The sequence below is a fragment of the Neomonachus schauinslandi genome, chromosome 11 (genome assembly GCF_002201575.2).
Source record: "Neomonachus schauinslandi chromosome 11, ASM220157v2, whole genome shotgun sequence".
NCBI lineage: Eukaryota > Metazoa > Chordata > Mammalia > Carnivora > Phocidae > Neomonachus > Neomonachus schauinslandi.
The window spans coordinates 32867159-32887186 of NC_058413.1; the positions used below are offsets into that span (position 1 = coordinate 32867159).

At 35.6% G+C, this 20028-nt stretch overlaps 1 protein-coding gene across 1 annotated transcript in view; it reads right to left on the reverse strand.

Moving 5' to 3' along the window:
- The window catches only part of ANO3 (anoctamin 3), a 416780-nt gene extending 397060 nt beyond the window's left edge, over window positions 1–19720 (reverse strand). The window contains exon 1 of the mRNA XM_021685869.1: window positions 19567–19720. Within this exon, the coding sequence (XP_021541544.1) occupies window positions 19567–19720 (154 nt within the window). The remainder of the gene's footprint in view (window positions 1–19566) is intronic.
- Between the last annotated feature and the right edge of the window lie 308 nt (window positions 19721–20028).

Sequence of the window (20028 nt, forward strand, 5' to 3'; positions counted from 1 at the left end):
TTTAAATAGTTGCAAATTACTAATTAAATCAAATTTACAAATGTACAAATTACGTTTGATAATTTCTTCATCTCAATCAGAAATAGCTTAATACTAAGTTTCTATGATACATTCAATAGAAAACTAAACCATAAAACTTGAATTATAATTTGGAAACTACAACAATATACTGTTATTGGCTATCAACATCTCTTGCATTCTTTGCCCTTTGTATATATGGGTGTAACTCCATTTTTCTTAAAAGGTTTCTGGATTTTCCTTTAACATGTGAAGGAGTAAAAATTACTAGCAGAGGACAAATATGAAGCTTAAGCTTTAGTGTGGGTCTTAGACAATGGTTTCTTGGGCATGGATTGGTAGCTTTAATGTAACTGCCATTTCACTTGGAAATATGACTGTACAATTTAATGCCTATGGGAATGACTGGCTCTTAAACACTAGCATATTCAAAACAACATGGTAGTCAAGCCATTAAATTTTCAGGTTTTCAGAGGAAGTTTCTGGAATAAGGAGCCTTCCCTTGGGAGTATCTGTTCCAACTGAAGCTAACCATACACCAAAATATCCATTGTTCAGATAATGACCTCTTAGTCAAAAATCAGTATCTGTTCTGTCAGGAGCCTCCTAATTATTAAAAAAAAAAAAAAAAAAAAAAAAAAAAAAAAGCTAAGAGTAGTGTGTGACCAAGTTAAAATATTTTTATCAAGACAATTAGTGCTTCTTCTGCAGCACATATATTAAAAAAACTGGAACAAGACAATTAGCCTTCATTCTGAGACTAAAGAAAATATCTTCTTTTTTTTTGAAAATATCAATAGCACAGCTCAGATCATGTCACTAACCTGCCTAAACACATTTGGTGGCTTATCTTCCCTGAAAGAATAAAGGCTAAAAAAAAAAAAAAAAGAATAAAGGCTAAACTCCTTGTTTTGCCATTCAAATCCCATTGCAAATTGGCCCAACTTAACCTCCTTATCTTCCAATCTCTGTCTCACACAACCCACAGTCCAGCTACATTACTATTCAGTTGACAACTATGTTGAACGGCTGCCAACGGCTGTATGTTTTGCTAGATAAACTAGAACTGGCCCCTGCATTTAAGAACACAGAGTTTGGTGAAGGGAGTTATCCTAAGAAACTCATAAACAAAACAAATCAAAACACAAAATACCTAATCTACCAAATATAAGAAAAACATTCTAAAAATTCAGAGGAATTATTATTTAGTATGTCTGGTGGTTTGGGCGATGGCTTTAAAGACTGATTTTGCTTTCTCAACTGTAAGTTGCTTTCTCATGCCTTTCTGTGGTTGCCCATGATGTTCCCTTTACCTGTACTACATTTTCTCCTCATACTTCCACCTTATGGAAAAATCCTACTCATGAGGAGTTTGTGCAAATGTCTCCTCCATTAAACTACTTTCTCTGTAGCTTCTTTCCTACTTCTGTCAAAACTTATCACTCCCATCACTTTGTTTCCACAACATAGTATTCATACGTTTACTATAATACTGATCATGTTGCTTTTTAACAGACAATTTAAGTGTCTGTCTTCCCACTAAACAGTGCATGATATGTAGCACTGGTTAAGATCATACATAAGATTCTAAAAAGTGCTTTTTTAAAATAAAAAAAAACCCAATGGCATTCTGAAAATAAATAGAACTTAGGAGATTATTTGAATTAGGTTAGTTAGTTGAGTTAGTCAGTTAGAAATTCTGGATAAGATACTTCTAAGAAACTTTAGTTGCTGATTGTCTTTTCCTAGATCCAACCAATTATATGAGTAGGTAGATTAAAACTAAGGAAGCTAATATCTTGAACCCAGTCTCCAGGGGATTAGTTTGTTTTATTCTGTTCCAACATCAGCTGCATCCCAAACCCTTAAATGACCTTTTCCTAAATGAATGCAATGGTAGCAACAGACTATGAGCATAAATGAGACTGTTTTGCCTACAATTACTAGTATAACTCTAATAGGGTTTTATGAGTGATCAAGCTTTCCTTTGATAAGCTGTATGTTGAGACCTGCAAGACTCTGAGGGACAGTAATAAAAATATAACTTCTATACGTGAGAAACACAGAGTAAAAAGAAATATTTTACTTATTTTTTACTAAAATATTTACTAGATGTTTACTAAATATTTACTAAATAATTTACTAAAATATTTTACTAAAATATTTACTAATATTTTACTTACATAGTTTGAGGATATAAATCATTATCCCTTCAAGTAACTTAGAGAGTTTTATTGAATGAAATATATTACTATTCCAACATAATGGTATTCATGAACTTGATATTCATGGATTCTATATTCTTGACCACATTGAAAATACACAATATAATTCCACTTGTGATTTATTAACTTCCAAAGTTGAATAGTATGAGTCACTTAGCTTTAGATCAAAGTCAGCAAGAATGCATGATATTTTTCTCTCCTCAAATTTTCTCCATTAATCATTTAAGTAAATAATAACTCTTGAAAAGTCACACATGCAAACATTTCTTTTGAAAAATGGGCCCCGGCATAAGGCAGAATAAAAGTCCAACTGAAGATACTAGGTTAGATTAAAAAAATTAAGCCAGTACATATAATACTTCCTTGGTTCACTGCCTGGGCATAACAGTTTTAGATACTCTTAAGAGAGAATTGTCAAATTCAGTGTTGATCTATCACTTGAACACAATCTATAGTCTGCTGTGTATGGAAATAAGAAAAAAAAAGTATTTTTTAAACTGTTTCAATTAGTTCTTTAGTCACTGTAATAATTTTTACAACATAGACGGTAAAATGATAGTGAAAATTGAAAAGATGGCAAGCATGGACTGTGTCTACATGGTGTTATAAACGTAACTTTTAGCGACATTTGATTCAGAGGGAATTTTAACTGCTTTGGTAAATATTCCTGCAGTTTTGATTTGGGAACTCTTGGAAGATCTGAGATATATGGCTTATGAAACTGAAGCATCAGCTCTCAAAATGTTAAGAAATAAATTAAGGCAAAGATGGATATTCAATAAAGATTTAAGATCTTTGTGGAGTGATGTTAGTCAAAAAAGGTTCAGAGATAAATTATGTTTTGAATTGCATACTAATTCAGTATTTTGCAAGTGTCTGCTGTGTATAAGAATTGAAATAGCCCTCACACGGTGCACACATCATGTTTGTCTTGTTCAGCCCCATATCCCCAAAGCTTAACACGATATAACACAGAATAAGTACTAAATAAGTATTATGAAATGAATTATAGTAATTTATACTATGAGAGTACAGATAAGCAAACATATCATTGTGTTACATGCTAAAGATTACAACAGAGTAACAAACTACTGAGCTGTGTCAAAAAAAAAAAAAAAAAGCTTCAAAGAGGAAGAAATACCTGAAGTATACTTGAGAGAAATTTTGAGGAAAAAGAAAGAGCTTTCCAAGGGAAGAGCAGATGGAGGAAATATTTCCTATAGTACCAAACAATAATAGCTACATAAATCCTGATATGAACTGGTTAGGGAACCATAATGGACTTAATTTGACTGAGCTCCAGGTTCAGATTCGCTTCAGTTAGAACCTGATTCATACATTCAAACATTACAGTAATACCAATCTCTTGGCTCTGCTTCCTCTGGGTTTTCTCTATCATTAGTCTCCACAGACAGTCGCTGACAACACCAGGTTCTTGCCTTATGTTTGCATGAAGTCTCAGTTCCAGTGTCCTACCCTTTCTCCAAACTCGGAAGGTAAGCTCAGCATTCTTCTAACTAAGGTCCTCAAGTCCACTTCGATTGGACAGGCTTAGTCTCCCTTCTAAATCAGTAGGATACTCTATGGTCATAAGTCAAGCTCTCTCAGAGAATATGGTTTTATCCACTAACATCATGATTAGAATGTGACAAAGCAAGGTTTCTTAGAAGAAACTCTGCTAACAGTTCCCATAAACCAGGGGAAATGTGTTCTGCTGCAACCGTGATACATCGTAACTGCCAAGACAGGCCTTATATATTTAGTCCTAAAACCATCCACTGGAAAAAAAAAATCAGTTTCTTCATATAAGATAAAATCCACTGACATTTATGTCCTATGGTAACCTGAATATACAGAAACACAGGAAGTCATTAATATCAACAACTTCTGTAGCCACACCTTCTCAGAGTAGAAGAATCTTTAGCCCAGTTTCTAACCAGATGGTTAAACATGACATCTCTCAGTGGTTACACAAGTATAAATTTATGCCTAGGTCTGATCCCTGCATGAAATGAAAAACAGGAACATGAAGGACCCACATGGATTCCACCCTGAAATAGAACAAATCAGACAGGCTAGGCCACTCTGAGACCCCTGGAGGAGTTTCTGTAAACAGCCTAAGATTAGCCACTTCCTCCTCCCCCTACAAATTAAATAAAAATTTCTCTTCTTGGGAGGAAAAGAAAATCTCAATGTTGCCTTGGGGACACATTAAACTTCTATATGAGGCTTAATTTTTATCTATTTTAGCTGCAAAAGAGTATAGAGCCAGGAACCTTGAGAGCAGAGGTTAAGGCCACAGTTTTTAGACTTCCTTGAGTTAAGAATGATGGTTTGGCTGTGGCCCCAGCCTAATGTTACCAAGGCCTTGACTTTAAAAACTGTGGAAAGCTAAAACGGGTCTCCTAGAAATAGCAAGGTGTCTATCAGCTGTACTGTTCAACACTATTCATTTAGCATTTGAGGCCTACTAGTCTATCCATACTTAATCCACCTTCCGCTATCCTACGACATAAATCGTTCACTCTCGCCAAGCAGACCAGTCACTCTCCTATCAAAAATTAGAAATGAGAACTATTCCTACTATAACTGATAGAAGAGTCAAATTAAATGAACAATATCCCATAAGGAATTCATTAGCCCAATAACTGAAATAATTGGAAGGAAGGCTAACCTCAGGCACACCTTAAAGTAGGGGCACAAACTAGGTCATCAAAGAGTAGGAAAAGGGTTGATTCTCCAAGAAAAATCCATAGTATTCATGCTAGAAGAGGTATGTATGTAATTGTGGCAAAAAATAAACTAACAAACACATGAATGCACAGACACACAAATGAATACTTTATGACACCATATACTGTGGTCAATCTATGTCATTTCATTTCTTAGGAATGCCTTCCTCCTTTCTTTTAAACAGTCTGTCCCTGTTTAAAATTTCTTTCCTTTTCTATTCTCTTTCGGCCACATTGATCTATTTTTTCTGGAAGTTCAAAACACATACCCTTTATCATTGATTTTTCCTTTGGCACACACTATAATGGTTACCTCATTTTTCCCCTGAGTGATCAGTTCCAACTTACAAGCAACTTCTGTGTGCTATGAGAGTTAAATTCTAAAGTTCACTGCTGGAGGGGGAGATGAATCATGACAGACTATGGACTCCGAGAAACAAACTGAGGGTTTTAGAGGGGAGGGGGGTGGAGGGATGGGTTAGCCCGGTATTAAGGAGGGCACGTACTGCATGGAGCACTGGGTGTTAAACAAAAACAATGAATCATGGATCACTACATCAAAAACTAATGATGTATTGTATGGTGACTAACATAACATAATAAAATAAAGCAAAACAAAACAAAATAAAATAAAATAAAAATAAATAAATAAAGTTCACTGCTTGATAGAAAACCCTTACCCTAAGAAATGGTATAATATACTGTGTTAGAACTTAGCGAGGTTTAATTAATTCATCATGTGACTGAGGTACAATATTAAAATTCCAATCTGACTTTCCTGAATCATCCTAAATCCCTTACTATTCTCTAACACCTGCCACTTATACTAGAAGACTATGCTCATTACCAATCATTTGTGATGGCTCCCATATTTTGATGAGGGTATTCTGCCTTACAAAGGCTGGAGTCATGCAAAAGGCACAGATGCTCTACCAGGTGGGTTGAGTGAGATGACATGGGGACAGAGGGTACAGAACATAATGTGATATTTGTGGGGGATGAGGAGTCTCATGTGGATGAGGATTAAAATGGTGGCCAAGTCAAGACCCATGAGGATGTACATTAGAAAGCCTAAGACTGAAAGAATGACCCTACCTACTGCTAGGCACTCATAGATGAGAACTGAACAAGGGATGCCACTGAGGTCTGGGATATCAGGGAGAATAAGGTTGATACCAGCTGTGCTCACACAATAGATACATTCATGGGTATGTATCAAAATACATTGTACATATACTACAAAACTGTATTTTGTATATATGTGTATATGGTACATTGTATATATGGTTATTCAGTAAGTATTAATGTAATAAATGAATATCCTGTCTAACACTAGGAGCAGACACCATGTTTTACTCTCCTTTTAATTAATTCCTAATATTTCTTTTTCTTAAGATTTATTTATTTGAGAGAGAGAGAGTGATAGAGAGAATGTGGGGGGAGGGGAAGAGGAAAGGGAGAGAGATAATCTCAAGCAGACTACCTGCTGAGCCCAGAGCCCAATGTGGGACTTGATCTCAAGATCCTGAGATGACCTCAGCCAAAATCAAGAGTTGGACACTTAACCTACTGAGCTACCCAGCTGCCCCTAATTCCTAACCTTGTACAATATCTTACATTTAATTTTTAATTTTTAAATTTTAAATTTTTATTTTTTTTACATTGTTGACCCATAGATAATAAACAAGGTATACCTTTGAACTTCCACTAATTCCACTTATTCTCCTCACCATTTGTCTGTGATAAAATGTCCCTTTTAATTCAAATTTAAAAGTATCTGTATATGTATTTTATTGAGCTAACAGAACTTTACTTTTTAACAATTCATCATTTAAAGGATGACTATAATAAGGATATGAGATAAATTGTTGAGAATAGTTTCATTTGGCTTCCAAGGCAAAACAAGACAAAAAAATGACCAAGCTCTCAGTGGTTATTGTGTTTTCACCAGAAATTATGAAATATGTAGCATTTATATGTATCGGGTGATTTTCAAAATTCATGCTCTTGGATCTGCTACAGAACTCACCACTTCTTTACATGCTTTTACATACACTGTGACCTTGGCAATAGAGCCTAAATTCTGAAATTTGGCTGGTGAGAGCCAAATATTCAGTGAAAAAGAAGAACTATGAGACACTGAATTATACTTAACTACTGTGGTATCAGAAAAGAATTCTGAAGAAAACATCAGCAGGACAGATAGAGGGAAACAATAATTTCTTCAGTGGTAATTTAAACCGACAAATAATGAGATCAGGATTCTTACATTACCAGAGATGTTTAGACCAATACCCCCAGATCTTTATCTTTTTGAAATTAATAAATCACTTTCAAGAAAGTTTGATCTAAAAATCATGTGGTTGCAAACATTAATTAGAAAACTCACAGTGATACGTGTATTTGTAGAACGCTTTGATTTTCAGATTCATTACCTCCAGTCTTCAGAGCAACTCATATGAATGGCCCAGCAATTTTTGAGTTGAGAAGCCACAAGGGAGTAATACAGTAGGCAGAATGCTGGAAGTGGGAAATGAGGAGACATCTCATATCCATTAAATATGTATTCCTGTCCCCGCACAAGTCATTGTTTTCATACATTTTCTCAATCCCATAGTCAATTCTGTAAAGTGGGAATCCCACCAAGAATAGGCAGAGATATGAAGTAACTTTCACAAGCTCTATAATCTATGTTTGAGTCATAGCCAGAGGTGTCCTATGGCAAAGCCCAGCCATCCTTTTTTAGAAGTTAGAAGACACATGAGGGCCTGACAACACAAGATAGAGAAAATTACAGACTGACCTCTATATCTAATTATCTATGTAATATTAGGCAAGCTACTCATCATGCTTTCTTGGCCTCACTGTCACATTCTCACATAAGAGAAGCTTGTGAATCTAGCTCTTCCCATCTGTGAGTTTAGTCAAGTTAATCTAGATAATACATGATTGTCTCTAATATCTCTGCCTCCTTGTTTAGTGCACTATTCAATGTTCAGATAAGGCATCTCACTTCTAAAGGCTAGGTAATCTTTTAAAGATGAACAAAGAGAAGACTTTCCTCTGCCTATTTTATGTAGAGTGGGAACAAAATACAGAAGTTTAATTTCCAGAACACACAAAAAAAGTTTCCCTTTCCCAAGTCTCAATGAAGTAAAATAAAATTCTCAACTGCTTTAGAAAACCCATGACACCCTGAGAAGAGAACATTGTTTCAGGATGTCAGTGGTAAAACTAACACAGCCTCACAGGATCCAGAACAAACCACTGGCCTCATCAAATGCACTGAGCACCCTCTGGCATCATAGAACATCACTGACCAAGCAGCCAACTGAAACCAGGGTTCTCATACAACCAACACCTGTTTTCTTTCCAGTGCCTCACAAACTTTCCCCTAGAAATGTCTCTCTTGTTAGAGAAAAGTGAGTGCTCACACACATCTCTAGGCTAACAAGAATTTTCTTTGAAGTCTGGCATTTTATTATAAAAATTAATTTAGGTATTTATTCTACTTCCTACCAAACCCTCCTTTATTTTAATATTAAACATTAATGGGATAACTTAGCAAATAAAATAAATGCTCCTGAAGTTTGTGACCTTTATTCTCTGCCTAGTCATGTATTCCAGGATGTGAACAACTGTACTTGAATTTGAGCAGCTCAGTTTGCTCTATGTAGATTATGCAATTTGCCCCATATGGACTGTAATCCCCAGAACATGGTCAATCACCACATTCTGGAATACCATTATGATATATAATCTATCCTATATTATATATTTAGAATAACAGCATTTCCTAGATACTTACTAGTTACAGGCATTATGTTAAATGTTTTTTTTTTGTTGTTGTTGTTGTTTCATTTAATATTCTTAACTACTCTGTGAGGTAGAGATTTGTACACCTTTATCATATATCAGGAAATAGAAACATACAGAGATTCACTGAATTTTCTGATTGACAGAAATCCCACAACTAAGAAGTATCAGAACGACCTCTGAACTCCAATTTGATTAGGGTCTAAGCAATTACCTCTCTATTGTTGTTTATGCAGAATAATGATTTTAATTTACATAAAGATACTGGATTATTTTACAGGGTCTATTCTTAGGTAGATAACTCCTTCTATAGCAACCAGTCAGTGTTCAGTTAAAATGTGTAGCTCAAAAAATTATAAAAATAAATGCCATAGACTTTTGGATTAACTTATAGAAAGTAGAATGTGAGAGTATTAAATCTAAGATTATATTTGTAGTCTACATATTTTCTCCTCACAAATTAGAGCAACAACTTTCTGTATAGAATTTTCAGAGAACATAAACAAGTATATTTAGCTTTTGAGAACTCAAATTATAGACCAGGAAAAAGCAAAGGACAAGCAAAATGAAAGCTGAAACTTGAGAATGTGAAAATAAGATACAAACTTGGGAAATGTAGGTAGTTCATTGGTCATCTAAAAATAAGCAAAACACCATTCTCAATAATAGGATCCACCACAGCTGACTCAAGGGACAAGCAATGGTTTTTCCAACATTCTTGAGCATGTTATATAGCACAACGAGCTTTGAAAAAGCCCAACAGGGATGGTGAGACCATACATAGCCATAGGAAGCCAGGGGATCAGAAGGAATTGATGAATTTCCCCAGTGTGCAAATTTATATTAAGCTGTAAAGCAATCAGAAATTATGGCGACTTGCAGAACTTGCTGGACCCTCCTGATAGAGCCTTATTTTTTTTTTTAAGTAAATGCCTATAAAATTAAATCAGAGAATCTTTGAAAGACGTTCAGAGAGTGTACTCTGTAAGCCCCCTGTTTTTCAACTGAGGAAACAGGTCTGGAGTGGCTTTGTCTGGCTGGATCCACCCACCGCCTATTCTTGGCCAGTATGTCTCTTGTGAAGTTCTTTCTACTCCAGAGTAGAAGTTCAGCAGTGATTCAGGAAGAAACCAATCATGGCAGAGGGTTGGGATAGAAGGGTATTGCTGTGTCTTTTTCCTGTTTACTCAGTGATTTTCAGTGTACTCTGGAGTCAGAGCAGAGGTGAAAGCTTTGTAGTCTCAGCAGAAGCAACATGACTCTGAAGTCAGTAGCAGCTATTTCTCTCTTTTCATGCTGATAATCAGCATGTTCTATGATATTTTCCCCCTGAAAACTTAGCCTAAGACCTTATCAAGCTGATACAATGATTTCTAGACTCTAGAATGTATTGTACTTTTGAAGAGAAGAATGCTTGCAAGTTAAGTACATTTTCTATAACTGGTTATAAACTAGCAGTAGCACACCCGATTTTATACTTTAAGACGAGAACCCACCCACTATTTTATAGAGAGTCCTTTGTCAACTGCTTTCCAGAAAGAGCTTTATGAATAAAGATTGTGGCTGTATTTCACCATGCCAACCTGAGAATCTCATCATAAACATTTCACTGCCATCCTTGATTTTCTGTATGAAGTGTTGTATAAGCTAAGGTACTAAGGCCTATTCCAAAAAACAGAGTAACATTTGTTCATCTGCTATCAGGAAGACACGATACCAGGATACCTTTGAGGAGAAATATCTGTATATTTACAACTATCTCGATCTTTATCCAGTTTAGTGAACTCCACCAGGTATTATGCAGTATGCAATGGCCACAGAAAGGCCACTTTTTAATTTGTCATTTTGAATTATCATAGATGTACTCAATTCCTAGTAGAATATTTTCTTTTTTTAAATTTTTTAAAAAGATTTTATTTATTTATTTGACAGAGAGAGACAGCGAGAAAGGGAACATAAGCAGGGGGAGTGGGAGAGGGAGAAGCAGGCTTCCCGCCGAGCAGGGAGCCCGACGCGGGACTTGATTCCAGGACCTTGAGATCATGACCTGAGCGGAAGGCAGATGCTTAATGACTGAGCCACCCAGGCGCCCCCCCAGTAGAATATTTTCAGCAGGCATTTAAAAAATGATGGTTGTTGGGGTTATTTCATTTTACAACATCACATTAGCATTAACTTTTCATTTTACCATGGCAGCCAAAGTATGCATATTATATGAACTTAGATTGTTCTTCTTAAGACAGAATGAGTTGAAGACTCCTAGGCAGAGCCATTAAGAGATCAGAGTTGCATTAAAAATTTCCACAAAGGAAGTGAAGGTTTTTATCAATTGGCCCATCTTTGTAAAGTTGTATTAGAAATAAGCAATTCAGCTCCTCAGTTCATAGAGCTCTCTGCTGGTCCCTCCTTAAGGGAATTGAAGAGAAGTACAAGATATCTTTTATCCTGTGGGAGTTTATTCTCTGTTTGATAAAATTGCACTGAAAGCTGAAAGCTACACCCAATATCTAACAGCAAAACATTTAAATACAAGATTAAATGCAGAAAATAAACATTTAACATTGATAGCAATGCCACAGAAATGGCTATTCTGGGCATCCAATACAGGAAAAACTAGATGTTTTATATAAAGGATAAGAGAGAGGGCTCTTTGGAAGAGTTTGATCTGAATTTATCTGAGGGTAATATGCAAATGTAAGAAAAATAGGAAAACACTCTGTCACATATGTCAATGGATTAACAGCCTTAGTAGAAAAGCATGTTGACAAAGGAGCTATAGTTGGCTGTAGATTACTATGATCAGAAATTATCTGGAACAAGTGCCATAATATAGGGATCATTGTAGGGGCCCTTGCTGATCAACCTACCATGACCCTTAACCAAAGCATTTTTATTTCTTTTTTTTTTTTAAGATTTTATTTATTTATTTGACAGAGGGAGACACAGGGAGAGAGGTAACACAAGCAGGGGGAGTGGGAGAGGGAGAAGCAGGCTTCCCGCGGAGCAGGGAGCCCGATGTGGGACTCCATCCCAGGATCCTGGGATCATGACCTGAGCCGAAGGCAGACGCTTAACCGACTGAGCCACCTGGGCGTCCCAACCAAAGCATTTTAAAACTTTAGTGTGTATGGACATAATGAGGTATTTCTAAAATCTAGATTCCTAGATTGTATCCACAGAGTTTACATGTAAAGAATCTGGGATGGGACCCTAGAATCCCCATGTATCACAAGTATCCTGGTGATTCTAAGGCAAATGCTCCATGGACTATACTTAGGCTTTGGAAACCACCCTGCTAAAGCACGATTTCCCAGCTGATTCCTGTCCTGAATGAGACTGACAGAATGAAATAGTTACCTATTTCAATCACATATTTTTTTTCATAACTAGATTTAGAGAGTGCAGTTAGAGCACGCATTGGACCATCCAGATACTTGACATTTCTTAGAAAGTGGCAGAGACGTGGGCACAGAGTAGACAGCTAATAAATATAAATAGTTGATGATGGTAGCATTATAACTATCGTTAGTCAATGTGGCAAATGGTCTTAGTTCTATGCATCTCAAAAAGTTAGGACCACTGGGGCACTTGGGTGCTCAGATGGTTAAGTGTCTGCCTTCAGGGTCCTGGGATGGAGTCCCACATCGGGCTCCCTGTTCAGTGGGGAGCCTGCTTCTTCCTCTCCCTCTGCCATTCCCTCCACTGGTGCTCTCTGGCTCTATCTCTCTGTCAAATAAATAAATAAAATCTTTATAAAAAAAAAAGTTAGGACCTCTAACTCCTAACTAAGCAAAAATCCTTTTACACAGTGGCCTTTTACTTCTTGGTCAGAGACGGTCTTCTGGGCTGCAATTAGCTGCATGCTCACCCTCTATCCCAAGGTCATAGAACAGAATCTATTCTTTGGATCTCCTTGAATATCCTTAGAAACCATGCTCTTCAATTCCCGAGACAAAGAAACAACCAGTGCAAAGCCCACTTCATAAAGCCCCAAATCACCCATGATGATGAAGATTTTCTTTTTTATGCTGACCTTAGCACAGCTGGAATTTCTGCAGAGTGGTTAGTCATTTCTAGGTTCCAAGACCTATCCAGAAAGATAAATATAGTCAAATTCTCAGAGAATGCAGTGACTGAATGTGTGTATGTGTTGTGATCATGTGGTTTTATGGGGATATATAATGTTTATAAATGTTTATATTTATTCCTCTGGCCACTAGTGGATAGTGTAATACTTTTTAAAAAATACGGTATTTGAGATCATATGAGACCTTAAATTCTGATATTCTTAGGAACGAGTTAATTGTCTTATGACAAGTTATACTTCAGCAGAGTAGATTTATTTTTATCTGGTATCAGAGAGCCATGATACTAAGAAATCTTTGAGGAAGATATTTATTTTAGTGTAAAATGCAATGGACAGAACATCATGAGACCCAACTTTTTATCTTCATTTTTGGTTACAACTAACTGTGTTGACTCCAGGTAAATCATTTCAAGTTAATCTTCAGCTGTAAATTAAAGACAATAAAAAGGGTTCTTACCTGGCTCAAAATATTGTTATCAATCTATAATACACCAGCACCTTGCTAAGATTTGAGATTTTCTTTAAAAATAAAAGAATTTAGAGAAGGAAACAAGTCATTTATGGAAATAACTTAAGAGCAATTTTTAAATACAGCAACCATGGGTCAACTTCTAGCATTTGATGATAATTGCTCAAAAGTTAGGGTTGGCTTACTAGGAACTATTTATTTTTTTTGTCTCTTTGTTTTTGGGGGTTTTTTGTTTGTTTGTTTTTTGTTTTAATTATTATTATGTACAGCCACTCTGGAAAACAGTATGGAGGTTCCTCAAGATGTTAAACATAGAGCTACCCTGTGACCCAGCAATTGCACTACTAGGTATCTACCCCAAGGATACAGATGTAGTGAAAAGAAGGGGCACATGCACCCCAATGTTCATAGCAGCAATGTCCACAATAGACAAACTATGGAAGGAGCCGAGACGTCCTTCAGATGATGAATGGATAAAGAAGATGTGGTCCATATATACAATGGAATATTACTCAGCCATCAGAAAGGATGAATACCCACCATTTGCATCGACATGGATATGGATCTGGAGGGGATTATGCTAAGTGAAGTAAGTCAAGCAGAGAAAGACTATTATCATATGGTTTCATTCATATGTGGAACATAAGCAATAGCACAGAGGACCATAGGGGAAGGGAGGGAAATCTGAAGGGGGAGAAATCAGAGAGGGAGAGGAACCATGAGAGATTATGGACCCCGGGAAACAAACAGAGTTTCAGAGGGCAGCGAGGTGGGGGAGGGGGTAAGAGGGTGATGAATATTAAGGAGGAACTATTTAAATTCAATACATTTTCTAATATAGATAGGAAAAGATGATTCATACTATTAAACCATCCTGAAAATGATTCACCCAATACACAGGATACATTCAAAATTAACATAGTATTTAAATCAGTATTTAAAATCAACTATATATATATATAGTATATAGTATATACTAGTACATAGTATAATGTACTATAGTAATAGTACATTACTATACTGTAAATAGTCTTACATAGATTATTAGGTTATTTTAAGTATCTTTTCTTTTAAAGATTTCAATTCAACCATTCTGAATTGAAAATAGCAAGTTGGTGTGTAAATTAGTGACCTACATATCTATATTTGAAATATGAAGGACAATTATAATAATATTTGACTTCTTCATGCTTCAAAACATTAGGAGAGTAAAATGAGACTAGGATTCAAGCATTTGGTATTGTCAACAAAACAGTAAATGCTGTTTTTGTCATCCTCCTTATTGTCATAGTAGCAGGGTAAGTAGTAAGGTTGGTACTCGCACTTGTACTAGTGTAGTGGCAATAACATCTGGAATTGGAGGAAGTCTGGGTCCACGTTGGTTTATTACTTACTAAAATTTCACTGTGAAATATCACTAACATGCAGTTTCTTCATTTATAAAAATGGCAGTAATAAAACGATTTGATCTTCAGAGTGGTTGTGAAAGTCAAAGGCAAAAGAACTCCATAAATTATGAAATTCTTTGCATAAGTTGATTTGCATTATTACTGTTATAAGTTATATGTAAACAGAGGCTTTGTCTTTACCCTTCTTTATATTCTGGTCTTTATCTAGCTTAATGATGTGCATTGGAAATGCTCTAAATCTAATTATTTTCATTAAGCTTTTTTATAGCTGTTGGTGGTCTTTAAAATCAACTAATCTATTCTAGACATTTTACAGATTAGAAAAATCACCCAGGAGGGATGTTAAAACCTCACCCCAAGTGACACTGCCTGCTGGTGACTGAACAGAACCTTATCTTGACTTTTTATTAGAGTTCTCCAATTACTTCACTAGCATTACATAATTCTTTTTTTTTTTTTAAAGATTTTATTTATTTATTTGACAGAGACAGAGACAGCGAGAGCAGGAACACAAGCAGGGGGAGTGGGAGAGGGAGAAGCAGGCCTCCCTTGGAGCAGGGAGCCCGATGCAGGACTCGATCCCAGGACTCTGGGATCATGACCTGAGCCGAAGGCAGACGCTTAACAACTGAGCCACCCAGGCGCCCCATAATTCATTACTTTAACACCAAATATCCAAAGCAGGTCTTTCAGGATATTAGGAAATGTTCTATGTAAAAGGGTTCTAGGGCCTAAGAAATATACAAAATTTTAGATTAAATGAAGTTAACAAATTTTTAAAAAGTTGAATCACGGGGCGCCTGGGTGGCTCAGTCATTAAGCGTCTGTCTTCGGCCTAGGTCATGGTCCCAGGGTCCTGGGATCCAGCCCCGCATCGGGCTCCCTGCTCGGCGGGGAACCTGCTTCTCCCTCTCCCACTCCACCTGCTTGTGTTCCCTCTTTTACTGTGTCTCTCTGTCAAATAAATAAATAAAATCTTAAAAAAAAAAAGTTGAATCACATACATTCTCGAATATGTTAGACTGTGTTGTGATGGAAGTTATATTACCCATTTAACAAGGATAAAAAATATGTATATTTTTTACATATGTGTATAGATATATAAAACATATGTAAAGATATGTATGTACGTGTGTGTATATATACGCATATAGAACATTCACAGTACTGCTTTATATATAGGAAATGATATATATGTGCTTATCATTAACATCACAAAGGTGATAATGATGATCATGATGATGAAATGTTCATAACCTTAAAAGTCATTTAAAGCACATTCCAGAATCCAGGAATGATATTTATATTCTCATTACTGATTATTGATGAAATACACTTCTGAAACATAAAGAAGCATCTTTCTCCCCTGGAACTGTTTTTAATCATAATTTCCACACAGTGTTGAGAAAAAAAAAGAAAAGAATACTAAGTTTAGAGGCAGAAAACAGATTAAGAGCTCCTCAACTTGCCTCTGTCTTTGCCACCACCCTCCCCACTGACACACATTTATTAGATATATGTGTGCATTGTAGGTCCAATTACATTATTTTTCTGGCCTTTGAAATCTCTTATTTAATAAAGTTCAAGATAAATGAGCTCTATCTCATAGTAGTCTTGTGAGAACTATTCAGATTATGTAGGTATGAATACTCTTCAAGTTATCATATAAGTGAAATGTGTAAACACTGTTTTTGCTGACAATGGAACGTATTTCTTTTTAGACATATCTGCTCAACTTTCTATGGACTAACAGTCACCTGTTATATTTTATTTTCCCATGCTAGGGATATGTGCATATGTATGTTAAAAACATACTGCACACCACTGAGATTAAAAGGACAGAACTCTTTCCCTGCTTCTACTATTATCTCATTTTCATTTTCCTATAGACACCCCAAGAACTAACTCTCAGTCATAAATATTCAATGAATAAATATGTATATATTTACATGTTTTTATTTTTTCAATTACTATATTTTAAATGAATACAACTTGACTCTCTTGATTATAGGGTGAAAAGATCTAGCATTTTACAAAGTAGATTCTAAGGTGCTCAATGCTCCATAAAAGTTTCATTTTTTTTTAAAGATTTTATTTATTTATTTGACAGAGAGAAACACAGCGAGAGGGGGAACACAAGCAGGGGGAGTGGGAGAGGGAGAAGCAGGCTTCCCACTGAGCAGAGAGCTGATGCGGGGCTAGATCCCAGAATCCTGGGATCATGACCTGAGCGGAAGGTAGATGCTTAACGACTGAGCCACCTAGGAGCCCCTACATAAAAATTTTAAATGAAGGACAAATTCCACATTGGTACTATCCTGTATGATGGTATCATCAAGCAAAAAATTGTGTGGTAATTTCCACATAGTATTTTGGCAGATAAAATGCATGTATAACTTGACCTAAACAAGTACTCCCTATGGCAGGAAATAAATTAAAAGATAAACCTCAGTTTACTATTTAGTCACTCAATTAACCATATTTATGACATATGCATTATGCACAGGCAAAAACAATTTTGAAAAGGCAATTACCTTCAAGAAACATCATCTGATAGAAGAGGAGCCATGGACATTTGTATTTATAACAACAACAAAAACCTAGAATGTGAACGTTTTCATATATAGGACAAATTTTTGTGGAAGTTAGAGACAGGAAATATTCCTTTATATAAAGAGTTAACCATAGGCATTTGGGAAGAAGATGATATATTTTTGTTCTCAGTGAGATCTTAATAAACAGAGGAAGGAGAAATATTTAATAGAAATTATTTTGAAAAAAATAACGTGAACAGTAATTGGAAAGTATAAATCATTCTTGTAGGATATAGGTAGGTTATATGAAACTACATAAGTTCTGGGGGAAAAAAAGATTTAGATCCTAAAGCACCAGGTTTAAAACAAGGTCACACAGACCTAGAAATTGCAAACAAAGGTGGGAATAGGTCAGACTTGTGCTTAGTAAGGATTGCATGGCTGTCAATGTACAAGAGGCCTGTTTTGGAAAACCTGAAGGTGAGGTCAGGTAGAAGACTATACAGGTGCATGAACCAGGGAAATGAAGAGGGCCAATCTTTCAGTCTCTCAGCCAGGCAATCAATGAGTCAAGATACAAAGAATCTTTTATTGCCAGGCACCCTATTGAGTAGGCGCCATAGTGGTGGACAAAGAGGCAAAGAAGACCTATATTAAACTAATATGCATAGAAATAAACATGTACTTTATATTGCAATAAATGCTAAGGAATGTCTGAGATGACTTAGGGGATATTGACAAAAATGAGAATGTAAGAAGGAGGAGGCATTTTTAGGGAGTTTAGCTTATTTGTGTTGAATTTGAAGCACTGCCAAGGATATTGAGGTGAAAGTGTCTTCCAGGCACTGGGGAAGAGTTCATACCTAAGCTACAGATATGTAATGTCAGCTTCATAAAGACAGCAGTTGAATTTATTGGAATAGATGTGCTAACTGGAACAGAGATGACTAGAAGACACAAAAGTGGTGAAAAGAACATGGGTATTTAAACCATGGTTAAACTGGTACATACTTTATCTCTAAAAGCTCATTTTCCTAAGTCTACTGTACTGTACTGTTCATTTGTAACAAAACAAAACAAAAAAAAACCTGATTTTTCCATTTATGAAATTATAGGCTCAATACCCAGTAAGACTTTCCATTTAAGAAAGAGAAATAATAGTATGGATGAAAGAAAATTTAAAAAGTTGTTACATCTCCTGATTATAGAACTGCCCATACTATAAAACAAGTCATATAATACAAGAGTCTATGAACAATACATCAGCGATTGCTTGGGAGTCACATAAAACTTCTTTTCAAACACCTCAAAATAAATAAATATGCCAAGTTTTCTTAGAAGAATCCTCTGGTTGCAAAATGGAATTTGTTATTTCTACAAGTTCTTTTTCATTGGACAAAGATTAATGTCCTGTAACATCCAGAGCTATGAAGACTTTGCTTAACTTTTACTTTTCTCATTGCCCTGTCTTTTTTATGAGGAAAGATAAACAACTAACTCATAAGGGAATTTTACTTTAGAATAATATTTAAAGTATTTATTTATTATACATATTTTCTACAAAGCACAACTAATTCATTATTGACTTCTCATAGCTGTTCACTGTAAACCAAACCCACAGAATTTTTTAATGTATGCAGACTATTAATGTATAGCATTGTTTCCTCAAAACTGCAATGCTAAAATGAAAACTGTTGGATGCTGGATAAATAAGTACCACCCACAGATATCAAAAAATAAAATTTTCACATTGAATTCTGTCAACACTGTCAGCTCATATAGAATCTAAATTAGGTCATAAAATAATATAAGCAAAAGGAATGTTCTCTTATTCTTAATGAGAAGGTAAAGAGCACATATTAACCTTCATATAATTATATAAAAGGAAACAGAAATAAAAAAGATGAATGAAAGATGGCAGGACTTTTTCTGCAGCTTATGGATACAATCCCTGATTTCATCAATCATCCCAAACAAAGCTAAAACTTGATAGGCTTGAATGTTCAGAAAAACAAAATCTACTTCACTATTAACATTTTTCTTAAATGTGTTCCTTAGATTTGTTTTCTGGCGTTTCACTCTATTGGGAGAATGCTCTGTGCTTTTTGTAGAAATTTATTTATATATTTTGAGGAAAAACAACTGAATAAACTAAAATTGACATCAGTTTTACCACCACAAAGTAGGTGACATCAAGATTTATTTGTTACATATCTGACATTAAAGAAAATACAGATGTAAGATACACAAAAATATCAATCTAAAGTTTAGCTTACCAGTGGGGACAGAATTGGAGTGCTGAAGTTCCAATTGACTAGAATCATCAGAGAGTTCAGTCAAACAGGTTAAAGTAAATTCTGGGTTGGATGCATGCTCATGTCTGAAGCCTTCAGGAGAAAGATAATCCAGCTCAAACTTCACAGTTGACATGGCAAAATTCTTAAAGAACTATGTAAGTCAAAGTTCACACTGTTGAAGTTTTAAAAATCATAGGAGACAGAAAAAAAAATCACTGTATTATAATCAGTGGTAACTTCAGGCTTTCCGGTGATAATGCTCACTTGGAAATCCAAAAGAAATAAAATATGCAGAGCTGACTCTCTAAGTTTTCTGTATTCATGCCTTTTCTAGGCAATTGACTTCAACAGGATGGATGGATTTTAGAGTTGTTTTTCTTGACGATATCTTGCTGCCTTAAAATGACAGCAGTACTAAACCCATCTCAGAGAGGCTGCAGT